This window comes from Boleophthalmus pectinirostris, unplaced genomic scaffold (assembly GCF_026225935.1).
Source record: "Boleophthalmus pectinirostris isolate CB_2022bp ecotype Guang Dong unplaced genomic scaffold, ASM2622593v1 HiC_scaffold_3, whole genome shotgun sequence".
NCBI lineage: Eukaryota > Metazoa > Chordata > Actinopteri > Gobiiformes > Gobiidae > Boleophthalmus > Boleophthalmus pectinirostris.
In genome coordinates, this window is record NW_026571299.1 from 25,225,638 (window position 1) to 25,246,570 (window position 20,933).

A 20,933-nucleotide genomic window follows, 5' to 3' on the forward strand; every position below is an offset into this window, starting at 1 on the left:
AAGGATACCCCAGGACAACAGAAAATACGCTGGACTCCAGAGCTCCCCGTGGCAGTATAAGGTGGATTCGTGAGACCCCTTGCTCTTTGTCCAATGGAAAGACACCCGTGATGTATTCATCTGCTCCACCATGCACACTGCCCATGGAGAGGAGACAGTGGAGCGCCGGGTAAAGGATGACACAGGCTGTTGGACTATGAAAGATGTGCCAGTTCCACCAGCCATCAAGGACTATAACAGGTATGTATATGATATAATATTGCTTCATCCCCTCTCAGTTTTGTACTTGCTTGTTGCTACGTATTTGTGTTTTTCCTTAGGCACATGGGAGGCGTTGACCTATCCGATGCATTGATCGGATATTATGAGGTTTTACACAAAACAAAAAATGGTACAAGACTTTTTTTTATCATTTTGTGGACATTGCTGTGGTGAATGCCTTTATCCTTTATAAAGGACAGTGCACGTTAAAGGGTAAAATCCCAATGCACCAAAGGCATTTAGAGAAACCCTTGTATTGGAGCTGGCAGAGGCAGGAGCCATCAGTACAGAGCGGGAGGAGAGAGTAGGAAAGAGACACATCATCGTCTTGTGCACATCGTCGCAAGTGGTGACAAGACCCAAGGAAGACTGAAATGCAGGAAGTGCCATGCGAAAACGGCTGTAAAATGTTCAACTGTGACGTGCCCCTGTGTTTCCAGCCACAAAGGGACTGTTATAATGACTGGCACAAAGAACAAGGACAATAGAAAAAGTGTTTTTTACAGTTTGCAGTGTGTGTGTGTTTTACAGTTTGAATTGTGTTTGTTTACGGTTTGAAGTGTGTTTGTTTACAGTTTGAAATGTGTTTGTTTACAGTTTGCATGTTATACATTTGTAAATATACATTTATTTTGACCCATAACACTTGTTTTGACTATATTTTATATATAAATATACATTTTATATTGAGTTTTGATATGCTATATATATTTTCATAAGCAATAGAGCAGCTTGGTGTGTAGATAAAGATTCCTCTAAGTATGAGCTTTCAGTAGAGCCCTCATTGATGTCTGTGGGTTGAAGCATTCAAAAGTTATTGCATTTTTTCAAACGTTCTCCAAATGTCTCCATTTGGATAGGTTTGGATAGGTTTGGATAAATTTGGATAAAGCAAAAGTCCCTCTGGAAAACGCCTAAATATACTAGCAATAAAAGTAGTCTAAAATCCTCATTTTTATAGATATTCTCATCAAATTTGAAATGTAAGAGGTCAACATGGTTTTCAATAGAAATATAGAGTGTTTCAGTCCCCAGCTACCTACTGCAGCTTTCTACACCTTAATTTTAACAAAAAAATTTGGGCGAGGATGAGAAAAATAATTTTTTTAGGTGTGTGCCAAAGTGTATAATACCTACCAGACATACTTAGAGTGATTCTTACACCTGTGGGTGAAACTATTGGGTGTTACCTTACAAAAAAACCAAACTTGTGTATATGCAACTGAGGGTTCACTCATGGCAATCATTTTAGTTTGGAGAGGTCAGAACAAGAGTGATTTCACAAAAATGGCCTGGAATTCTAAGAGGTTAAAAAAGAATTGCTACAGAATAAAATTAAATTGTAAATGCAGCTCACTAATGAGTTGCACTATTTTTAGAACCGGCCTCACGTAGTCCTTGGGGGCGACCTGGTGCCCGCGGACACTGTGTTGGTGACCCCTGGGTTAAGACATCTGTCAATCACACCTATGCAAAATCTGAGACACAGAATATGATTACAGATACGCATGTGTGTGTATCGTAAATTAGCTGGGTTTCATGTGACGTCACAGGGCTACGTTTGTCAGCGCGCAAAATCAGAAGGAGGGCAGGAAGTGAACTGACTGGAGGAAGCTAGAGAAACACTGTTGCATCTTTGTCTGGAAAATGCCTATGTGTTATGTAGTTTACAGCTGTGCTAATTGTTCTAAATGAGAGAAGGAATAGAAGATAGTCGACCACAAAGGTCAGAAATGGGAAAAGCTGACAGAACAACGCCGTTAAAAGTGGATTACAAACCCACATATGCGGTCGGGAGGAGCAGAATCCGCAAATGCTCATGTCTGCAGTTACCATTTCATCAAAGGTTTGTTACAAAGCTAAAGTTTGTCTAAAGCTAAGTTTTTTTGTGGTTTACCTAAACATAAACAAATCATTAACGACTAAAGGCTAACGACGTTTCTTGACATTAAATAGTTTGGATAGACAGGTTAGTGCCGATTAGAGATGCGCGGCTGAGATATTTTTTCATCCCCAACCGCGACACAAAACTCATCATCCGCCCGCTATCCATTTGCACCCAAGGTTTTGACCAATTTTCAAAACCGCACTCGCCCGCCATCCTCCCATTGATTTTAGATTTTAGAACAATCATATAGCAAACAAACTAAGGAGCCTCGATAAAAATGCAAACTCTATAGCTCATTCATTCCAAAATTCGCTCAAAGTGCATGTTCACACTCTTAATTGTCCATAACAAAACGGGTTTAACTCCCTGTTTGGAACCTCACCGTGAGTGCGTGGGCTCAATAAACGCGCCAGTTTGTTGTTCAAGAATCGTGGCTTTATTTGCCGTGATGCATTAAATAACAGGACAGTTGCTTCCTGACTCGCTTCGGTCGCCTTCCAACCGTTCATTTCACATACAGAAAAACATAGACACCTGTACGCTCCGCCGGCCCATTCAAGAAGAGCGTGCCTCGGGGGCGCGCACGCAGTCACTCAGTCACGCTCACGCCACACACCACTCTAAACATTGCACATAGGAGTAAAGACGCATATCTCATAACACTGAACAATATAGGCTATAATATATATTTTTTTAAATTTGAGTAGTTAAACTGCCAACCGCATGAAATTAATTAAAATATTATTTTTCGTCACGTCATCTGCCCGACCCGCGCATCTCTAGTGCTGATACACTGCAGTTTTACAGTCTATACACATAAAATAAGAGAAACACTCACCCTGGCAAAGACCAAACAATAATCATCACATAGACGTTTTGTACCAAGGTTGTGGACCCATCCACTGACAAAAACGTTATATCCTAGGGGTGGGCGATATCTCGATATTTTTAATATATCGAGATTTTTTAAAAACTCGATATGAATTCTGACATATCGTATATACCGATATAATGCTTATATCCAATTTTGATTTCGCCGCTTTGCTTGTTTGTCTTCTCTGTCGCCGCCCGCGCGCCCCCGCCTCCCTGATTTTGTTCGCTCTTGTCTCATTCACTCTTCACTATCTCCGTGAACGCGAAAGTTGCTGCCAGTGAAAAGCTTCTAGCGCCACGAAACTTTTCCACCATTTACAGACAAAACCACCAGCAACACATCCTCATATTCCACCGAGTCATGTCCTTCAGTCCAAAAGAAGTTGAACCGCAAGAGCGGCACGTGGAGAGCGCTGTTTATGCAAATTAGCCATGCGCTTTTTAAGTTTCGTTTCTGTAAAACGTAAACAAGTCTGCGCAAAGCTGCAAATACAATAAAATAAATAAAATAAAATAATTAACACTATAATCTCAAACGGGCTGATGTGGCTCTTGAGTCGTTATGCTATATATCTTGTAAAGTTTAATAATGTAAATTCTATTTATGCAGAAGATTTTAATTAATAATCTGTTGCAGTGTCACTTGTACAAAAGTGTTTGGAAACGTTGGGTTTGATCTGCAGTGGATTGTGGGAAACCTCATAGCTCTTTACTGCTGGATAGGAACATGGATCTGTTAAAATAAGGAACATCCTGAGCTTCCTCTGCTTAAGCAGCTCATGGTTATGGTTCTGGTTTGGATAACAGAGTTAATGCAAAGATGAGCTTGTGTTGAGTTGTTTTATTTATGAATGAAACAAAGGAAATTTGTTTTATTTCTTTTATTTGACAGTTAAATTATTATTTATGTAATTAGGGTTTTTTGTAATCTTAAATGTTCCTATATGAACTGCCGACCTCTTACACTTTCATTTTTAAAAAAAGGACCTTGTGGAATTTTACATATTTGTTTTTGCAGTTTTCCGTTTTAGGGGGTTATTTTTTCCTGTACAGATATCGAGATATATATCGTATTTCGAGATATAGCAAAATATATCGAGATATATTTTTTGATCCATATCGCCCAGCCCTATTATATCCCTCCAAAACCTTTGTGCACCTTCATCTGTTGTCTGGTGTAGAACGATGTCTGGAGAACTAGATAGTTTGTGATATCTACTGCCTCGATTGTCAGCAAATCATTTACTTCAGTCGAAAATTCACTCATTTTCATAAGACAGAGGTCATGACCAATATATTTGTCGACTAACTGCTCGTACTTTTGCCTTGCTACTGGCTCTAAATCCTTACAATAAGAACTCTTCTCCATATCTGTATTCTCCAGAGCCATGTTTGTTGTGTTTGTCTTCACTTCCTCCCCTCCACCTGAAATTCGTGCATCATCGTTGATCACGTGACTGAAACCCTCCTATTGTGTGGTTTTGGTGGGCCAGCCAGTCAAACTTGGATTAAATCCAGACTAAACCTGTACTAGATGAGGACTAAACCAGGACCAGAACAGCACCAAACCAAGTCTAGATCAGATTCAGGACTAAACTTGGCTCAAACAAACGTACCCATATATAGTACAAAGCTCCAATTAACACCATTATTTTATTTACCTTGTGGACCATTCACTAAATGATGTAGGTGTAATCTCCTTAATATTAATAAGTGCTCCACACTGACCTTCTTTAACCTCAGATAAAGGGAAACTGAATTTATGCCTCCATCCATTTAATATTCCAAACACGCCGCAGCTTTTAAGGACATTAAAAGGCGAGCAATAAGCAATAAAATGGAAATGGATCTGAAGTGAAGCCAATAGGTGAGCTCTGCATTCAGCTAATACTTAAACCCAACCAAAGTGCACAACTTCCAAGAGCTTTTAGTGACTTCAGATGAGGAAATTAAACATGTTATACAAATAAAGGTGGCTGGGTCATTGTGTGAAGCAGCAGATTTAACCAGGTCTAAACCAGGTCTAAATTAGGTCTAACCAAGGACTAAAAGAAATCAAAGTGAGTCTGATACGGACCACGGGAGACCGGGAACAAGCCACAACAGCAGCATTAAACCAGGACTTCACAAGAGTTGCCGTGTCCCAAATAGGAAGTGAGCATGGCCTCTTCTCTTTCTGTAACTGTTGTTGTCAGGCCTGTCATTTTGGTCTTAAAATGTTAGCAATAACCCGCTCTACATGATCCTTATTTCACTTTTTAATCTGTAAATCAATAAATGAACATTAATAACAGACCAATCAAGTGTCGGAATTCCAAATATGGAACTCTGCTTCAAATTCACCCCTATAACTGCTAGCCTTGATGAGTATACTGTATTTTTTGGACTATAAGTTGCACTGTTTTCATGGTTTGGGTGTTTCCTACGACTTTTACTCCGGTGTGACTTATATATTAAAATTTTCACACTGAAGCAACGAGAGGTTCTAGTCTTGTGTGTGAGTATCTGCTGCTCCCGTTCCTCCTGTACCTCTGTCACTTGGCTCTACTGTGCATGTCTCCTACAGAAAAGGCCGCTGTCCTGCTGCAAGTAGTGAAATGTTCAGCTGAAAGAAAGTTTGGAGTGAGCGAGAAACTTGTGAGGGACTGGCAGAAAGGCGGGGATGGAGAACACAGCTTCACGTTAACTAAGAGGGTGCACCATGAAACTTTCCTGGAAGTCAACGGATGGATGGACAAAGCCTGGACTTCAGTGACACTGGAACCATCCTGTCGGGATTCAGAAAGACCTGAATAATTCTAACTGGAACTGATGCTGAGTCTGATGACAGCTACACAGTTTACCGTTTACCTCCGGAGGTAGTGGAGTTGTTCAGAAGTGACACCCAGGATGAAGAATTGAATGGATTTAGTGATTTGGAGTGAGATGGAGAGTTTGTTAAACTTGTTCTGTTCTGTTGTTTATGTTATAGTTTATCTGAAGAACTGTTCATATGTGATGTTAATGTGACGTCTGTTGTTCTCTCTTCAATTGTTATTACTAGAACTTGACTTTCAACAGGAAATGTCGTTTCCTGGTCTCTGATTTTATAAAATAAATTTCCCCCAAAAAGTGTGACTTATAGTCTGGTGTGACTTGTATATGTTTTTTCTTCTTCATTATGCATTTTTTGGCTGGTGCGACTTATACTCTGTAGTGACTTATAGTCTGAAAAATACGGAAATTTGAGCCAAACACTATGGGTGATGTCCACTTCACTTAGTCCACTTCGTTATAAAGTCTACTGATAGGCCTAATGCACCACTGATACTGACCCCTGCATCCTGGGAACACCCGACCAACTGAACCAACACACTACTAAACCAGGACTGAGGTATGACTCAGGACTCAACCATTCTAAACCAGGTCTAAACCAGACCCAAACCAGGTCTAAAAAAAACACCACTGAGCAACACTGACCACTGCAGAGCAGGAAAACCCCAGAAAGCTTCACTAAACCAGAACCAATCAAAAATCTGAAGGAGATGCAGCGGTGAGATAGACGTGGTGTAGGACAGATGATTGTACTCTATTTGGTCACATTTTTATACACAACTTTTCCACCTTCAAGGCACTTTACACAGGAACCACTCACCCATTCACACACATATTCATACATCAGTGTACACAGACCCTGGGGGCGATGAAGTGTTTTGCCCAAGGACACAACAATATTCAGGGTTCCCACTGTTTCAAAATTTGAAATTGAATTTTCCATGACTTTACAGCACCTAACATCTGTACAGTTGATCAGACTTTTAGGGTTAAATATGAAATGTGAACTCTTTCCACTTACCTTATGGTTTGGGATTATATTTCTGAACATTCAAAATCCTGTCAGTGCATTTATTGTCGTCTCTTTTAAACAAAAGGTGCAGACGTTCAGAAATAATCAGAATAGCCTAATGAGAACTTCACAGAACACTGGAGTTTTGTGGAAGAGACACTAAAATTCCATGACTTTTCCAAAACTTTCATTGAATTTACAAATTTCCGTGACTTTTCCAGGATTTCCATGACTGTGGGAACCCTGAGTATTCATCTTTAGGAACTGGAATCAAACTGCCAACCATTGGGTCAGTGGATCTGATTTTGAGAGCGGGATTTGAACGGCCAACCTTCGGATCACTGGATGAACTCTACCAACTGAGCTACTGTCAAAATGAATCTCTTAAATGTAATTGCAATGATATTATATTATATAATTAAACTCAATTACATGTTTAAAGGTGCATTGTGTAATTTTTCTGGTGGAGGGTCTGTCAAATGCTTTGCCTGGAATGTTTTGTCTGGAATGTTTCACAATATGGCATTAAACCTTTTTATCTTCGCAGAGGCCAAACCAAACCAAGTTACAGGTCAGATCTGTGGCAACGCGACCATGCTCACAGTCAGAAAGAAAGTGTATTTAGGTATTTTTGAACTAACCTTACTATAAATGTAAGTTAGAGCTGTTTAATGTCTTACTGTGGAACATTCCAGGCAAAGAAATGACATATCCATGGGTACAAGACATAACAGATCCCCAACCAAAAAGTTACGCAGTTCACCTTTAAAGATCTAGTGAAAAAGTATTACCGTATTTTACAGACTATAAGTCGCTCCGTCACATATGAACAGTTCTTCAGATAACTATAACATAAACAACAGAACAGAAAAAGTTTACCAAACTCTCCATCTCACTCCAAATCACTAAATCCATCCAATTCTTCATCTTCGGTGTCACTTCTGAACAACTCGGCCTCGACCTCTGGAGGTAAACAGAGCGCCGCTTCCTCTTCTGTGTCGCTGTCGTCAGACTCAGCAACAGTTCCAGTTAGAATTATTCTGGCCTTTCTGAATTCCGACAGGATGGTTTCGGTGTCACTGAAGTCCAGGCTTTGTCCATCCATCCAGTGACTTCAGGAACGTTTCATGGTGCATCCTCGATTATCATTTTCAGCTGCAGACTTTGCTACTTTCATCTTTTAATCTGCAAAATATGATTTTCTTTTTGGGGGCATTTGTCTTCTCAGTTGTCTTTTTGTTTTTGTTTAAATGTAAAATTTTGACTGGTACAGAAGTAATGACTGACATGATACAGACAGGACAGAGGCTCTTTCTGCAGGAGACATGCACAGTAGAGTGAAGTGACAGTGGTACAGGAGTAATAGTAGTAATAGATACTGCCATAAAAAAGTGCGACTTATAGCCTGAAAAATACAGTACTACCCCAAAAATGTCCTTCATTAGAGTAACATGAGTATTTTTAATGAGTTACTTTCCTCCCCTGTTTATATTTTAACAGAATGAGTCAGCAGTCCCCTCTCTTTGTGACGAGTGGACCCCTCGTAGTGAAGCCTCTGTGGGGGGGGGTTCTGTACCTTGTTCTTGCTGCTCTCACACAGCTGCAGACTGGCCAGGATCTGACTCTCGATGGCCTGGACCCACGAGTCCCTCTCCTCCACACTCTGAGCCTCAAAGTGCCACGTCTGACCCGTACTGGACACCACCAGGAAGTCAAAGTTATCCTCATCTGGAACGAGAGACCGGCCAGGGAGGAGAGAGAAAGATGAAAGATGGAGAGGGAGGAAAGAGAGAGAGTATAGACAGAGAGGAGAGAAAGAGAATGAAGGAGAATGAGAGAGTGAGAGAGAGAAACAGAGAGAGAAAGGGAGAGAGAGAGGATGAGAGCACGTGTGAGAGAGAAAGAGAGAGAGAAAAGAGAGTAAGGGAGGATGAGAGAGTAATGGGGAGGGGGGAAGAAGAGAAACAAAGAGAGAGAAAGATAAAGAGCGGATGAGAGAGAAAAACAGAGAAAAACGAGAGGATGAGAGAGAGAGAGAGAGTACAAGAAGAAGAGAAATTGGGAGAGGAGGAGAAAGAGAGAGAAGAGAGAGAAAGATAATGAGAGGATGTGAGAGAAAAACAGAAAAAAGTGGGAACGACAAAGAAAGAGAGAAAGAGTAAATGAGGATGACAGAGGAAGAGAGAGAAGAGTGTAAGTGAGGATGACAAAGAGAGAAGAGAGTAAGTGAGGATGAGAGAGAAGAGAGAAAAAGAAAGAGAGAGAGAGAGAGAAGAGAGAAAGAGAGAGAGAGAGAATGAGGATGAGAGAGAAGAGAGTAAGTGAGGATGAGAGGGAGAAAAGACAGAGAAAGTGAGGATGAGAGAGTGAGAGAGAGAGAAAAGAGTAAGTGAGGATGAGAGAGAGAAGAGAGTAAGTGAGGATGAGAGAGAGAGAGTAAGTGAGGATGAGAGAGTGAAGAGAGAGAAGAGAGTAAGTGAGGATGACAGAGAGAGAGAGAGAGAGAAGAGGAGAGAGAAGAGAGAGAAAGTGAGGAGAGAGAGAAGAGAGAGAAAAGAGAAGTGAGGATGAGAGAGAGAAGAGAGAGAAGTGAGGATGAGAGAGAAGAGAGTAAGTGAGGATGACAGAGGGAGAGAGAGAGAGAGAGAGAGAGAAAGAGAGTAGAGAGAGAGAGAGAGAGAGTGAGGATGACAGAGAGAGAGAGAAGAGTAAGTGAGGATGAGAGAGTGAGAGAGAGAAGAGAGTAAGTGAGGATGACAGAGGGAGAGAGAGAAGAGGGTAAGTGGAGATGAGAGCAACAGAGAGAGAAAGTAAGTGAGGATGAGAGAGAGAAGAGAGAAAGTGAGGATGAGAGAGAAGAGAGTAAGTGAGGATGACAGACGGAAAGAGAGAGAAGAGAGTAAGTGAGGATGAGAGAGTAAGAGGGAGAGAGAGAGGATGACAGAGAGAAGAGAGTAAGTGAGGATGACAGAGGGGAGAGAGAGAGAGAAGCAAGTAAGAGAGGACATGAGGGGTTGAGAGAGTGAGAAAGAAACAGATAGAGAGAGAGAGAGAGAGAGAGAGAGAGAATTGAAGAGGAGGGACAGTGAGAGAGGAGGGAAAGAGAGAGTGAAAGAAACACATTTAAAAAAAAGCATAAATGTAGCCTATAGAATAATACATGAAGTCTGTGAATAGGCTCGGTGTTTGGAGCAGAGTTGGGACTTTTTAGAGACACACAATTTGGAATGAATTAAACAAACAGCCCCGAGGAGACAGTTTATGTTTAGTACAAAGATCTAATAATAGCATTGTTGTGATTTTACGGGTGTGTGTTGCAGCAGAAAAGATCATATGAACTTAAACCGTGAATGCTAACCATACACTTTACATAAACTCTGTGCAGTGTTGACAGATGGATGTCCCGGCAGCAGCGGGCGTGCGCACAGATGCATTATGGAGGATCATTCTTACCTGTCTTACTGACGTTCCTTAAGCTGCCGAAGCTCTTGAGTTTCCACATTTTTCGCTTAGCTGCAGAAGGAGATGAGAAATGTCAATAGGCCTGGAGTGGGATCAGACGCACCCACAAAAGGACATGTCAACAACACAAGCACAATAACACGGCGGCCATCTTAATCTCACTTGAAAGAATCACTCTGGTCCATGTGGGTTTCAGAGCGGTTCTGACAAGAAAGGCCAATGAAAATATATGAGACTACATGAGATAAAGAAACATAACATAGGATAAATGCACAAGCCTTCAGGGAAATGTCTTACCAAGGATAATACCAGGTCTAAACCAGGTCTAAACAAGGACTAAATCAGGTCTAAACCAGGTCTAAACAAGGACTAAATCAGGTCTAAACCAGGTCTAACCAAGGACAAAACCAGGTCTAGGCAAGATCTAAACCAGAACTAAACCAGGTTTAATCAAGGGCAAAACCTGGACTAAACCAGGTCTAAACCAAGTCTAACCAAGGACAAAACTTGGACTAAACCAGGCCTAACCATGCACTAAAACAGGTCTAAATCAGGTATAACCAAGGACAAAACCTGGACTAAACCAGGTCTAAACCAGGTCTAACCAAGGACAAAACCTGGACTCAACCAGGCCTAACCAAGTACTAAAACAGGTCTAAATCAGGTATAACCAAGGACAACACCTAGATTAAACCAATTCTAAACCAGGTCTAACCAAGGACTAAACTATGTGTAAACCAAGTCTAATCAAAGACTAAACCAGGTCTAAACAAGGACAAAACCTGGACTAAACCAGGCCTAACCAAGTACTAAAACAGGTCTAAATCAGGTATAACCAAGGACAACACCTAGATTAAACCAGGTCTAAACCAGGTCTAACCAAGGACTAAACTAGGTGTAAACCAAGTCTAATCAAAGACTAAACCAGGTCTAAATCAGGTATAATCAAGAACAAAACCTGGATTAAACCAGGTCTATACCAAAGACTAAACTAGGTCTAAAGCAAGTCTAACCATGAACTATATCATTTCTAACCAAGGACAAAACCAGGTCTAAACCAAGAATAAACCAGGTCTAAACCAGGCTAAACCAGGTCTAACCAAGGACTAAACCAGGTCTAAGCTAGTCTCACTTTGGTGACACCAGATTTGTCTTGAAGAGTAAATCAAATAAAAGAGTGTGTCTGGGTATTGTACCGTCAGCCTGTCCAATGGCGTCTCCCTTCTGGTTGACGCTCTTCTTCCTTCGATGTTTCTTGCGGTCGGTCAGAGGAGAGCCTGAGCCCATGTCTTTTGTGGAGGAGGAGCTGGACACACCTTCAACAGCAGAGTCTGAAGGAGCAGAACATATCTGAATCCACAATCTGGAGCACAGTGCTTCCCAAAGTGGGGGACCGCAGAGGAATTGCAGCGTAGCCCCCAAAGGTTGTTCAAAACAAGCATAAGAAGAAAAAGAGTTGAAATCCACCTCACATAGGACACTAGTTTCAATGTACTGCTTTATATTAGTATTAACCCAACAGGCACAGGCTGTGGCAGAACACTTTGGGAAAGGCTGGATTAGAGAAATATTCCATAACATCAAACTACTGGACCAGTATTTAGCCAAAAGTGAACCACATGACTCCACTACAAGAACAACACTATCATTTAAAATCAAAATCTGAACCACTAGAGTCATTATTTGCCATTATTTTATATGAATCTAGACTTCAATCAGACTTCTGTTGTGCTAATATTTGTTTGTGAGTTTGAAACAGAAGCAGATTTTGGTCATTTGATAGCTGACACACTTGTGGACACAAACAGAGAAGCAGAAGTCTCCAACACTTTTAGGTCAACACTACCAATGCGTGCGACTTATTATCAAGATGATTGATAATAACAAACTTTACACAATGGGAAGAAAAAGAACCAGAAAAGATCTTCTGTGCAGGTTAATCAACCTCACATCCACATTTGTTCTGTCACAGTTGAGGAGACAGAGCAGGAGAGTATGGCCTAGTCTCTACACACTGTTGACATGGGTCCAAATGAGGACAATGGAGCCAAAGATGAGGGATGGGAAACTCACAAAGAAAGGAGATGCCACAAGAAAAGGCTGGAGAATGCAGAATCAGCCCAGGCATCTCCAGTACCCAAGGGACCTTCTTCCAACCAATGGCCCAGGGAAGCAGCTGGTTCTTACCCAAACTATTGCTGCCAACAACCCCAGTGCTGACCGAAGATCTGCCAAGAAACCCTTGAAACTGAACAATGGAGCAGAGACATCTCCACCACACAGAAACTCTGTCTCAGCAGGAGGAAGACGGCCTTTTAATATTGGACAGACAACAGAGAGAAGAACTAACGATGGCAGACCTAAATGTCATAACAAAACCAACAGAGAGGCAACCCAAGGTCCTAAAAACCCGAGCAAAAATGACAAAAGGAATGGCAATCATCCCCGACCAGATAGGGTGGGACCAAAAATCAACAAGGCACAAACTGAAGCAACACAAGCTTCCGGAGAAAGAAAAGCCTAAGTTTGTGTCAGCTCCTCTACCCACATAAAAGGTCTGATTTACGAGAATGAAAAAAAAAACAGGGAGGAAAATTCACACAGGCAGGTTGCTGAGGTTTTAAATGTTGGACAAAATTGGTGGAAACCCCCTCAGCCAATTGAGGTGTATCCTCAGAGGCCACCGAAAGAACAAAGACCACCAAGAGATCTTCCCAGAAAGGTTGGTGACCACAAGATGCAACAACAAAGAAGAGAAGAGTAACCAGTTTCGAAAAGTACACAAACTTGTCCGTCACCCAACGTTCAGGCTCCCACATCAAAGCCTCAGGTTATCCAGGTCTATCCTTCAGAAGCACCAAAAAAACAAAGGCCACCCAGGCGGCTTCCAAGAAAGGCAGGTGTTTGCTACTCTCCAGCAGAACGCGGTGAAGAGAAAACAGCTCCAAAGCCTCTGGTTATTGAGATGTATCCTTCTGACCCACAAAAAGATCACTTATTCATACCACTTGCATACCTTCCAATTACATTAACTTTAAATCATACATCACCATGTTATATACTACAGTGCCCACCTCTGCCCACGGCCCTGTACTACAATAAATATTTAAAAATACATGCTCACTCATTTACATTGAACAGAAAGTCAATGTATCCTTTTCTCTTATGTTATTTTACATAAAACATGCAGTTTACAATGAATAAAATGTCAAATAATCATGAACCTATGTGATAGTTACTACCTAAATGAACACCAGAAAATAGCATCATGTCTTTCTTGATAATCAGTGATTGTTAAATGAGTAGAAGTTCCTCACCGACGCTGTGGGCGTGGTTGGACACGTTGGAGCCACACCTCTGGACCCCTCGACTGTTCCTCAGAAACAGAGCGCTGCCCAGCTCCATCTCCTCCATCTGCAGCAGACTACTGGCCGTCAGCGGTACTGCAGCCAAGAGAACAACAGTTATTTAATAGTACAAAGGTTTTTTTTTTTTTTATCACCACAGACTCTTTTGTTCTGTTGTCAAGGTTTGGCATCGTTTCAACTGCACAAAGAGAATATCTTGAGAGAAATGGGCAGAATTGGCTTATTGCATTTTTGTAAAGTCATTGCCTTCCTGCAGTGCACACAGCTTTACTGAGATGATCATCAGAAGTATTAATCACAATATTTTCTGTAGTATAATGTGGTTTTAAAAGTATTATTATGACAGCCAGTCTGGGAATCAAACCTGGTTACTTTCTGGTTGCCTCAGTAATCGATAAGTCATAGATTATTTTAACACATTGCATGCATGCATTTTCAACAAAAATATAGACTGAACACTTCTAGATGAATGAAGGGTATTACTGTTGGAACTACCATTTTGATTTAATGCCACTGTTTTAAAAGTTGTTTGAAATTTCATCCAAATGACTACCTTTGAAACCTTTTCTACTATGGACCGCTACAGGACAAATGAGCGTTACACCGACTGACTATTAAACAGGTAACTGCTGCAGTCATACTTCTCGCTATAAGGTGAGGGTACAACTGCATGATCAGGATGTACTGGCTTTATATAACATTGAGATATCATTATCAATACACTCAAACTTTGCAGTATTCACTCTAGACTCTGTGGTGATAAATTTCTATTAGCCACAGTAGCCACAGCTGCCCTAGGACAGACTGACAAAAGCAAGGCTGCATATGTGCGCCATCAGCAACACTCACACACAGCACAATCATGATCTGCCTCTGAACCTTCTAACCCCGATGGACTCACCTAGACCGAGCCCATCCGGCCCCTGTGGATCCTTGGCCTTTCCGTTGAGTCCTGGTCCTGGTCCAGACCCTGGTCCAGACCCGGGCACAGACCCCGGCACGGCCCCAGGTCCGGACCCCGGCACAGACCCGGGCACGGACTGGGGTACGGCTCGAGGAGGGCGTTTCCCGGGGACTTTCACAGTGACGCGCAGGAGGTCCATCTCTTTCCCCGGAGCGTTCAGCATGTAATCCTAACAGGAGGAGGACAGTGTAGAGTTAGACCAATGTATTCTGGATATTATTTATGCTTTTATTTTGCATATTAAGTCCAGATGAGCAAAAGACAATTGATACTTTGCAGCTGATGTCATGAGCCAACAGTTTTTCAGTTAGTCACTCTCATCTTTTTGTTGAAAATCAAACACCCAAACAGGCAGTATTGATCACAGGCTGCTGAAAATGTGGCGTTTTAATCTATTTTGTATTTGTATCTTGTCTTGGCTCTTGGCGAGGGTGGATGCCTTTCCTCTCAGACTCAGACTACCTCTACGCCTTCACAACCTTGCCTCACCCAGCATGGTAAGCAGGTCTGTGGTATGTCTGCACTGTTTTTTGAGTATGTGCTCATGTTGCGGAGGTGTTTTTGTGGACTGTACTGGTTCCATACTATGCCTCAGTTAAGGGGCATGGTCTGGGGGCTGTCCTCCTGGTTGTCCTTGTCTGGGGTTGTCCTTCCCCCTATCCTCATATTATGCTGCATTGTTTTCTTCCTCTGCTCCCTGTCTTCCGGTCCAGTCCATGTCTAGTACCCCCCATGTCATGTATTATGTATTTGTAAATGTACGGACAGGGTGACAGGTCCAATTTTGATTCCTTTGTTTGTCTTGTACATTTGAATAAACTGACAAATAAAGACATCCATTCATTCATTTTATGTTGAGTTTTCAGACTATATTAAAGGCACAGTTTAGAATTTTGGACATAGGGCCTCATTTCCTAGTGAGCCACAGTGTTGGAGACGTGTGGAGACACTTATTGAAATATTCCATCCAGTCCTTGTATTTACAAAGGTCGATGGTAGAGGTCTGCGCAGGGCTGAAAATTCTCTCCCACCTGCAAAGAATTGTAATTTTCATTGCTGCCTCTGCCCACATCTGCGATATTTTGTCCCTCTCCCGCCCACAAATCCCGCAAGATCGGGGCGTTCGCTTTCTTAAGCTCTATCAAACACGGAGAAGCAGAAAGGGATCTAAAAAGTGTGCGAGATTATACCACATATGCAAGTTTAGGCTGCTTGAAATGTTTTTTATTAATGGAAAATAAAATATCCAGCACAAATGATGTATGAGAGGCAAACATTAATTATTTGTATATTTTATTTAACACTCATATTTTAGTTTGTGGGACTGCAGTTTATTTTCCCACACGTCCACTTCCGCATTGTCCAGTCCCGCTCCCGCCCACAATGAGCTTTCACATTGTGTCTCCCACAGGACCTGACGCAAAACAGTGCGGGAGTGCGGGGCTCTAGTTGCTGGTGCTAGGCTAGCGCATGTCAATGGCCATAGTTAGCCTGCCACTAAAAACAGTCTTACCCACTCCACAAAACACTCGAAGCAAATCTATTATTACACCAGACTGTCCATGTGAATGTCTGTGTTGTAATTTTAGAAGTAAACCAACCTTGCATTTGAAGGATTTATGTCTGAGCAGCAGCAGTGAGTTGTACTTCCTGTTAGAAAGCTCGGCAGCGGCGGACTGATATATGAGAAAATAGTCCCTCAACATGCGATGGAAGGTTAGTTTTATTTCAAACATTATTCTATCGACACAGACATTCACATGGACAGTCTGGTGTAATAATAGATTTTCTTCGGGTGTTTTGTGGAGTGGGTAAGACCATTGACATGCACTAGCCTAGCACCAGCGACCTCTGCAAATACAAGGACTGGATGGAATATTTAAAAAGGTATCTCCACACGTCTCCAACACTCTGGCTCACTAGTCCTTTAAAGTTTTTTTGTCAGTGTTAGCTAATGTGTGCATTGTGTCAGAGCTGAAGATTCCACCATAGACATACATGCAGAACCTCCCAGCATGTCATGACGTCACTGTAAAGTGTCAAGTTTCAGCTTCCAGGACTTTTTCCCATTCTTAGAACATTTAGTTTTTAATTGTTGATCACGATGGTCTCAGATTTTCATCATTCTGAAACCATGGATGGACGCAGTGAGCTTGATTTTATTTTCAGCCACCATTTTCTAAAGTCATTATCAAGATTTACAAACTAAACTAAAATTGTTGTAAAGGAACTTGCATTTTTATTTCATTCATTTCTGTTGTAACTCCATAACTCTATTTGTGAAGACATATCTGATGAACTGAGCACAAACTGAAGATGACACACAGAGACACAGAGACTCCGGGGAGCAAAGGAAATAATGTGGGATCTGGGAACTATTCCAATTCCAATGCATAAAAAAATCCTGCATAATGGCCAATATTAACATTAGCTCTGATTTATTGTCCATCCCTAAAACACTATGCCAATATTAACAGAACTACAAAGATTTTTACTTTCAAATTCCCATAAAAAAATATTACAATTCAGTATTTCTTGAAATTAAAAGTTGCTGTACTTTTTTGTTTGGGGTCCATTACATGCTTGTTTCTATGGATATGTCATTGCTGTGCCTGGAATGTTCCACAGTATGACTTTAAACAGCTCTACTTTACATTTATTCAATTACAAATGGTTTTGTAGCCTCAAAAATGCCTAGAAAAACAAACATTCTGACTGTGAGTGAGGTCGCCTCTCCACAGATCTGACTTGTAACTTGGTCTGGTTTGGTCTCCACGCATATAGAAAGGTTTAATGCCATACTGCGAAACATTCTAGACAAAGCAATAACATCTCCATGGAGAAAAGCATTCGATGGACCCTCTACAGGAAATGTTACACCATACACCTTTAAATTAAATTACATTACTGTATTTTTTGGACTATAAGTCGCTCTGGAGTATAAGTTGCACCAGCCAAAAAATCCATAGGCCAATGAAGAAGGAAAAAAACATATAATTCGCACCGGACTATAAGTCACACTTTTTGAGGGAAATTTATTTTATAAAATCAGAGACCAGGAACCAACATTTCATGTTGAAAGGCAAGTTATAGTAATAACAATAGAAGAGAGAATAACAGACTGTTAACGTCACATATGAACAGTTCTTCAGATAACTATAACATAAACAACAGAACAAGTTTACCAAACTCTCCATCTCACTCCAAATCACTAAATTAATTCTTCATCCTCGGTGTCACTCCTGAGGCACTCGGCGACCTTCAGAGTTAAATGGAGCGTCACTTCCTCTTCTGTGTCGCTGTCGTCAGACTCAGCATCAGTTCCAGTTAGAATTATTCAGGCCTTTCTGAATCCCGACAGGATGATTTCGGTGTCACTGAAGTCCAGGCTTTGTCCATCCATCCAGTGACTTCAGGAAAGTTTCATGCTGCATCCTCCCAGTGTCACAAGTTTCTCACTCACTCCAAACTTTCTTTCTGCTGCTCGATTACTGTTTTCAGCTGCAGATTTCACGACTTGCAGCTCGTAATCTGCAAAATCTGAATTTCTTTTGGGGGCATTTGTGGTCAGTCTTCTCAGTCATCTTTATAAGTTTGTTTAAATGTTAAATTGTTCAGTGGTGCAGAAGTAATGGTGCGATCAACTGACATGATAAAGACAGGACAGAGGCTCTTTCTGCAGGAGACATGTGCAGTAGAGTGAAGTGACAGTGGTACAGGAGGAACAGGAGCAGCAGATACTCACACACAAGACTAGAGCCTCTCCACACTTCAGTGTGAAAATGCTAATATATAAGTTGCACAAGAGTATAGGTCGCAGGAAACACCCAAACCATGAAAAAAGTGCATCTTATAGTCCAAAAAATCCGGCACATTAAATTACATCACATTACATGACATTACTTTTGCTGAGTATTTTAAGAGCACTCACATTGACGCTGGCGTGGTACGACAGGATCCCATCGCTGGTGAGAGTCACATATTTCTTCTTCCACTCTTTGTTCAGAGAGTTCCCGCTGCGTTTGAGTAAAATGCCCTGGCGGAAAAAAGCAAAGATGAATACAGAAAATGTCCTTTATACGCCACTTAAATAAAACTGCGGAGTTATCAGTGAAAGAGAAACCTAGAGACGAAGAAAGGCTGAGAGAGGAAGAGTATATAAGAGTATATACTGTGGAACAATTAGCCAAAATAGTCTTTTAAATCGCAATTACTTTTACTACAGTTACACTAACACTATTATACAATGAGATAAGATATTACTTAGTGGTATATTGTCCAGATTGATAATAGGAAAGAACAGGATGAGGAGCTGGAGACACTGAGGAGGCTGTTGATTCTGCTGCTACGGTGGAGATTGCAGATTTAATGCAATAATTTAAGTGATTTGTTTAATGTGCACGTGTCTCTCCTGGTGATTGGCCAGTACAGCTATAAAGATATACAGCACTTTGAGATTAGACTGCCTAATGACTTCCCTAATGAACAATGAAACTTTACGGCGAAGTCGCAAACAGATTTAAAACATTTTCGCCCAAGACGGTGTGGGTGTACGCACAATGCTTTACACTGCTGTGAGGTAACACCAGTTGTATTTTTGGTATTTTCTAACGTTCTAGTCAATAAATCTGTCAATAAACTCTCTCAAATATTTTCTGCTTTGGATTTCACACATTAGTAGTGTGAGCCAAACGCCTACAGCTCTTCACAAGGCCCAGATCTACACGTATTTTTACCTCCTTGCCGCTCAGGAGATGGGAGATTTGCAGTTTTTGGAATAATACTTTGAATACTTGTAATCTGTGCTTCACTTTTTTATGCCTTTATTATCACTATCACTAATAAAAGAAGGAAAAATCGCACAAGAGCGGTGATTTTGTTCGTCTGTTCGTCTGAGCTGTCGTCAACATTCTCCGGGGGTGTGATGTAAACTAGAGGCACTGCTCTGTCTGAAACTGTTCTGTTACTCAAGTTTTACTTCAAATTTTAACACAATCTGACTGTAAAGGTTGTGATTTAGCTGGAATTACGACAGGTCATCTGATTCGTGCTGTTAAATAAGTCCCTGTCAAAAAACATTGTGATGTCACTGCAAAGTATCAACACCCACAAATGAAAGTAACTGTAACAGAATAAAACAAAAAACTAAATATGTATGTATTTTCAGTGTTCAGTTGTGTTTTGTTTCATTCACACGTTTGAAGTAATCCTGCATTATTACCGTATTTTTCAGACTTTAAGATGCACCGGATTATAAGGCGCAGTATCAATAATGTTGAATTCTCTCGTTTATTTTCATACATAAGGCACATTGGATTATAAGGCACATTAAGCGAAACAAATGGCATCATGGCGTAATTCGCCCGGCGTTGCCTCCTTGTCTTGGTGAATGTGTATTATGAATGTGAATGTGGGTGGATCATTTAAGTTTGTTTTTTATTTGCTACGAGGACGACTCAAATATGCATTGAGTAATAATGTTTAATGCAGCTTTGTGCACATTTGTTTACGTTTTATAGAAACAAAACTTAAAACCACATGACTTATGTACATAAACTATAAGGGCTGAATAAACAGCTCACTCCTTGTGCACTGATGCGGTTCAGCTTCTGTCGGACTAAAGCATTGTTTCCCAAAAACTGGGTTGCGACCCTCAGGTGGGACGCAAGAGATTTTTTTTGGGTCGCCTTGTCATGATCTGCATCATGCAGGGAATCTCCTCGCAGCCCCTGCTCCTCACTTTTTCGGCAGCACTGCCTTGCCTAACAAACTTTCTGTGGGAAACAGTGATTACTGTTTTTCCTTGTTTAAAGCTGGAGTACCAAAATGCACTTAAATTTGCTTAGCAAAAGCTGCATTAAACACATTGTTATGAGTTGTCCTCATAGGAAATAAAAAAGTCTTAAGTCTCAAGTGTTATCCATTTGTGTTATGTATGAAAATAGACAAGAATTCAACATTATTGATATTGCACCTTATAGTCTGAAAAATACAGTAATACTAATAATAATACAATAAAATACCCTCATTAATGTTCAATAATGGTCACAAATTTATTTTGTGATTTATGAATAATGTCTATTGACTTTTAAAATATGGGTCCCCAGAAAAAAAGTTTTGGAAACACTGAACTAAAGGACATGACTCCAGAATGAACTAGAACCAGAATTAATGCATATGGCCCACCGGATAACAAGGCACACTGTTGATTTTTGAGAATGTTTAAGGACTCTAAGTGTGCCTTAAAGTCCGAAAAATATAGAAGTCTAAATAAAGCTCAAAAAAAAAAAA

The 20,933-nt window shown here is 40.9% G+C and overlaps 1 protein-coding gene across 1 annotated transcript in view; it reads right to left on the minus strand.

Moving 5' to 3' along the window:
- Nucleotides 1-20,933, minus strand: part of LOC110171275 (arf-GAP with GTPase, ANK repeat and PH domain-containing protein 1-like) — a 97,095-nt gene that overhangs the window by 27,916 nt on the left and 48,246 nt on the right. The window contains 6 exon segments of the mRNA XM_055160320.1: nt 8,425-8,576; nt 10,302-10,361; nt 11,507-11,641; nt 13,628-13,753; nt 14,580-14,811; nt 18,574-18,678. Of these exon segments, the coding sequence (XP_055016295.1) occupies nt 8,425-8,576; nt 10,302-10,361; nt 11,507-11,641; nt 13,628-13,753; nt 14,580-14,811; nt 18,574-18,678 (810 nt within the window).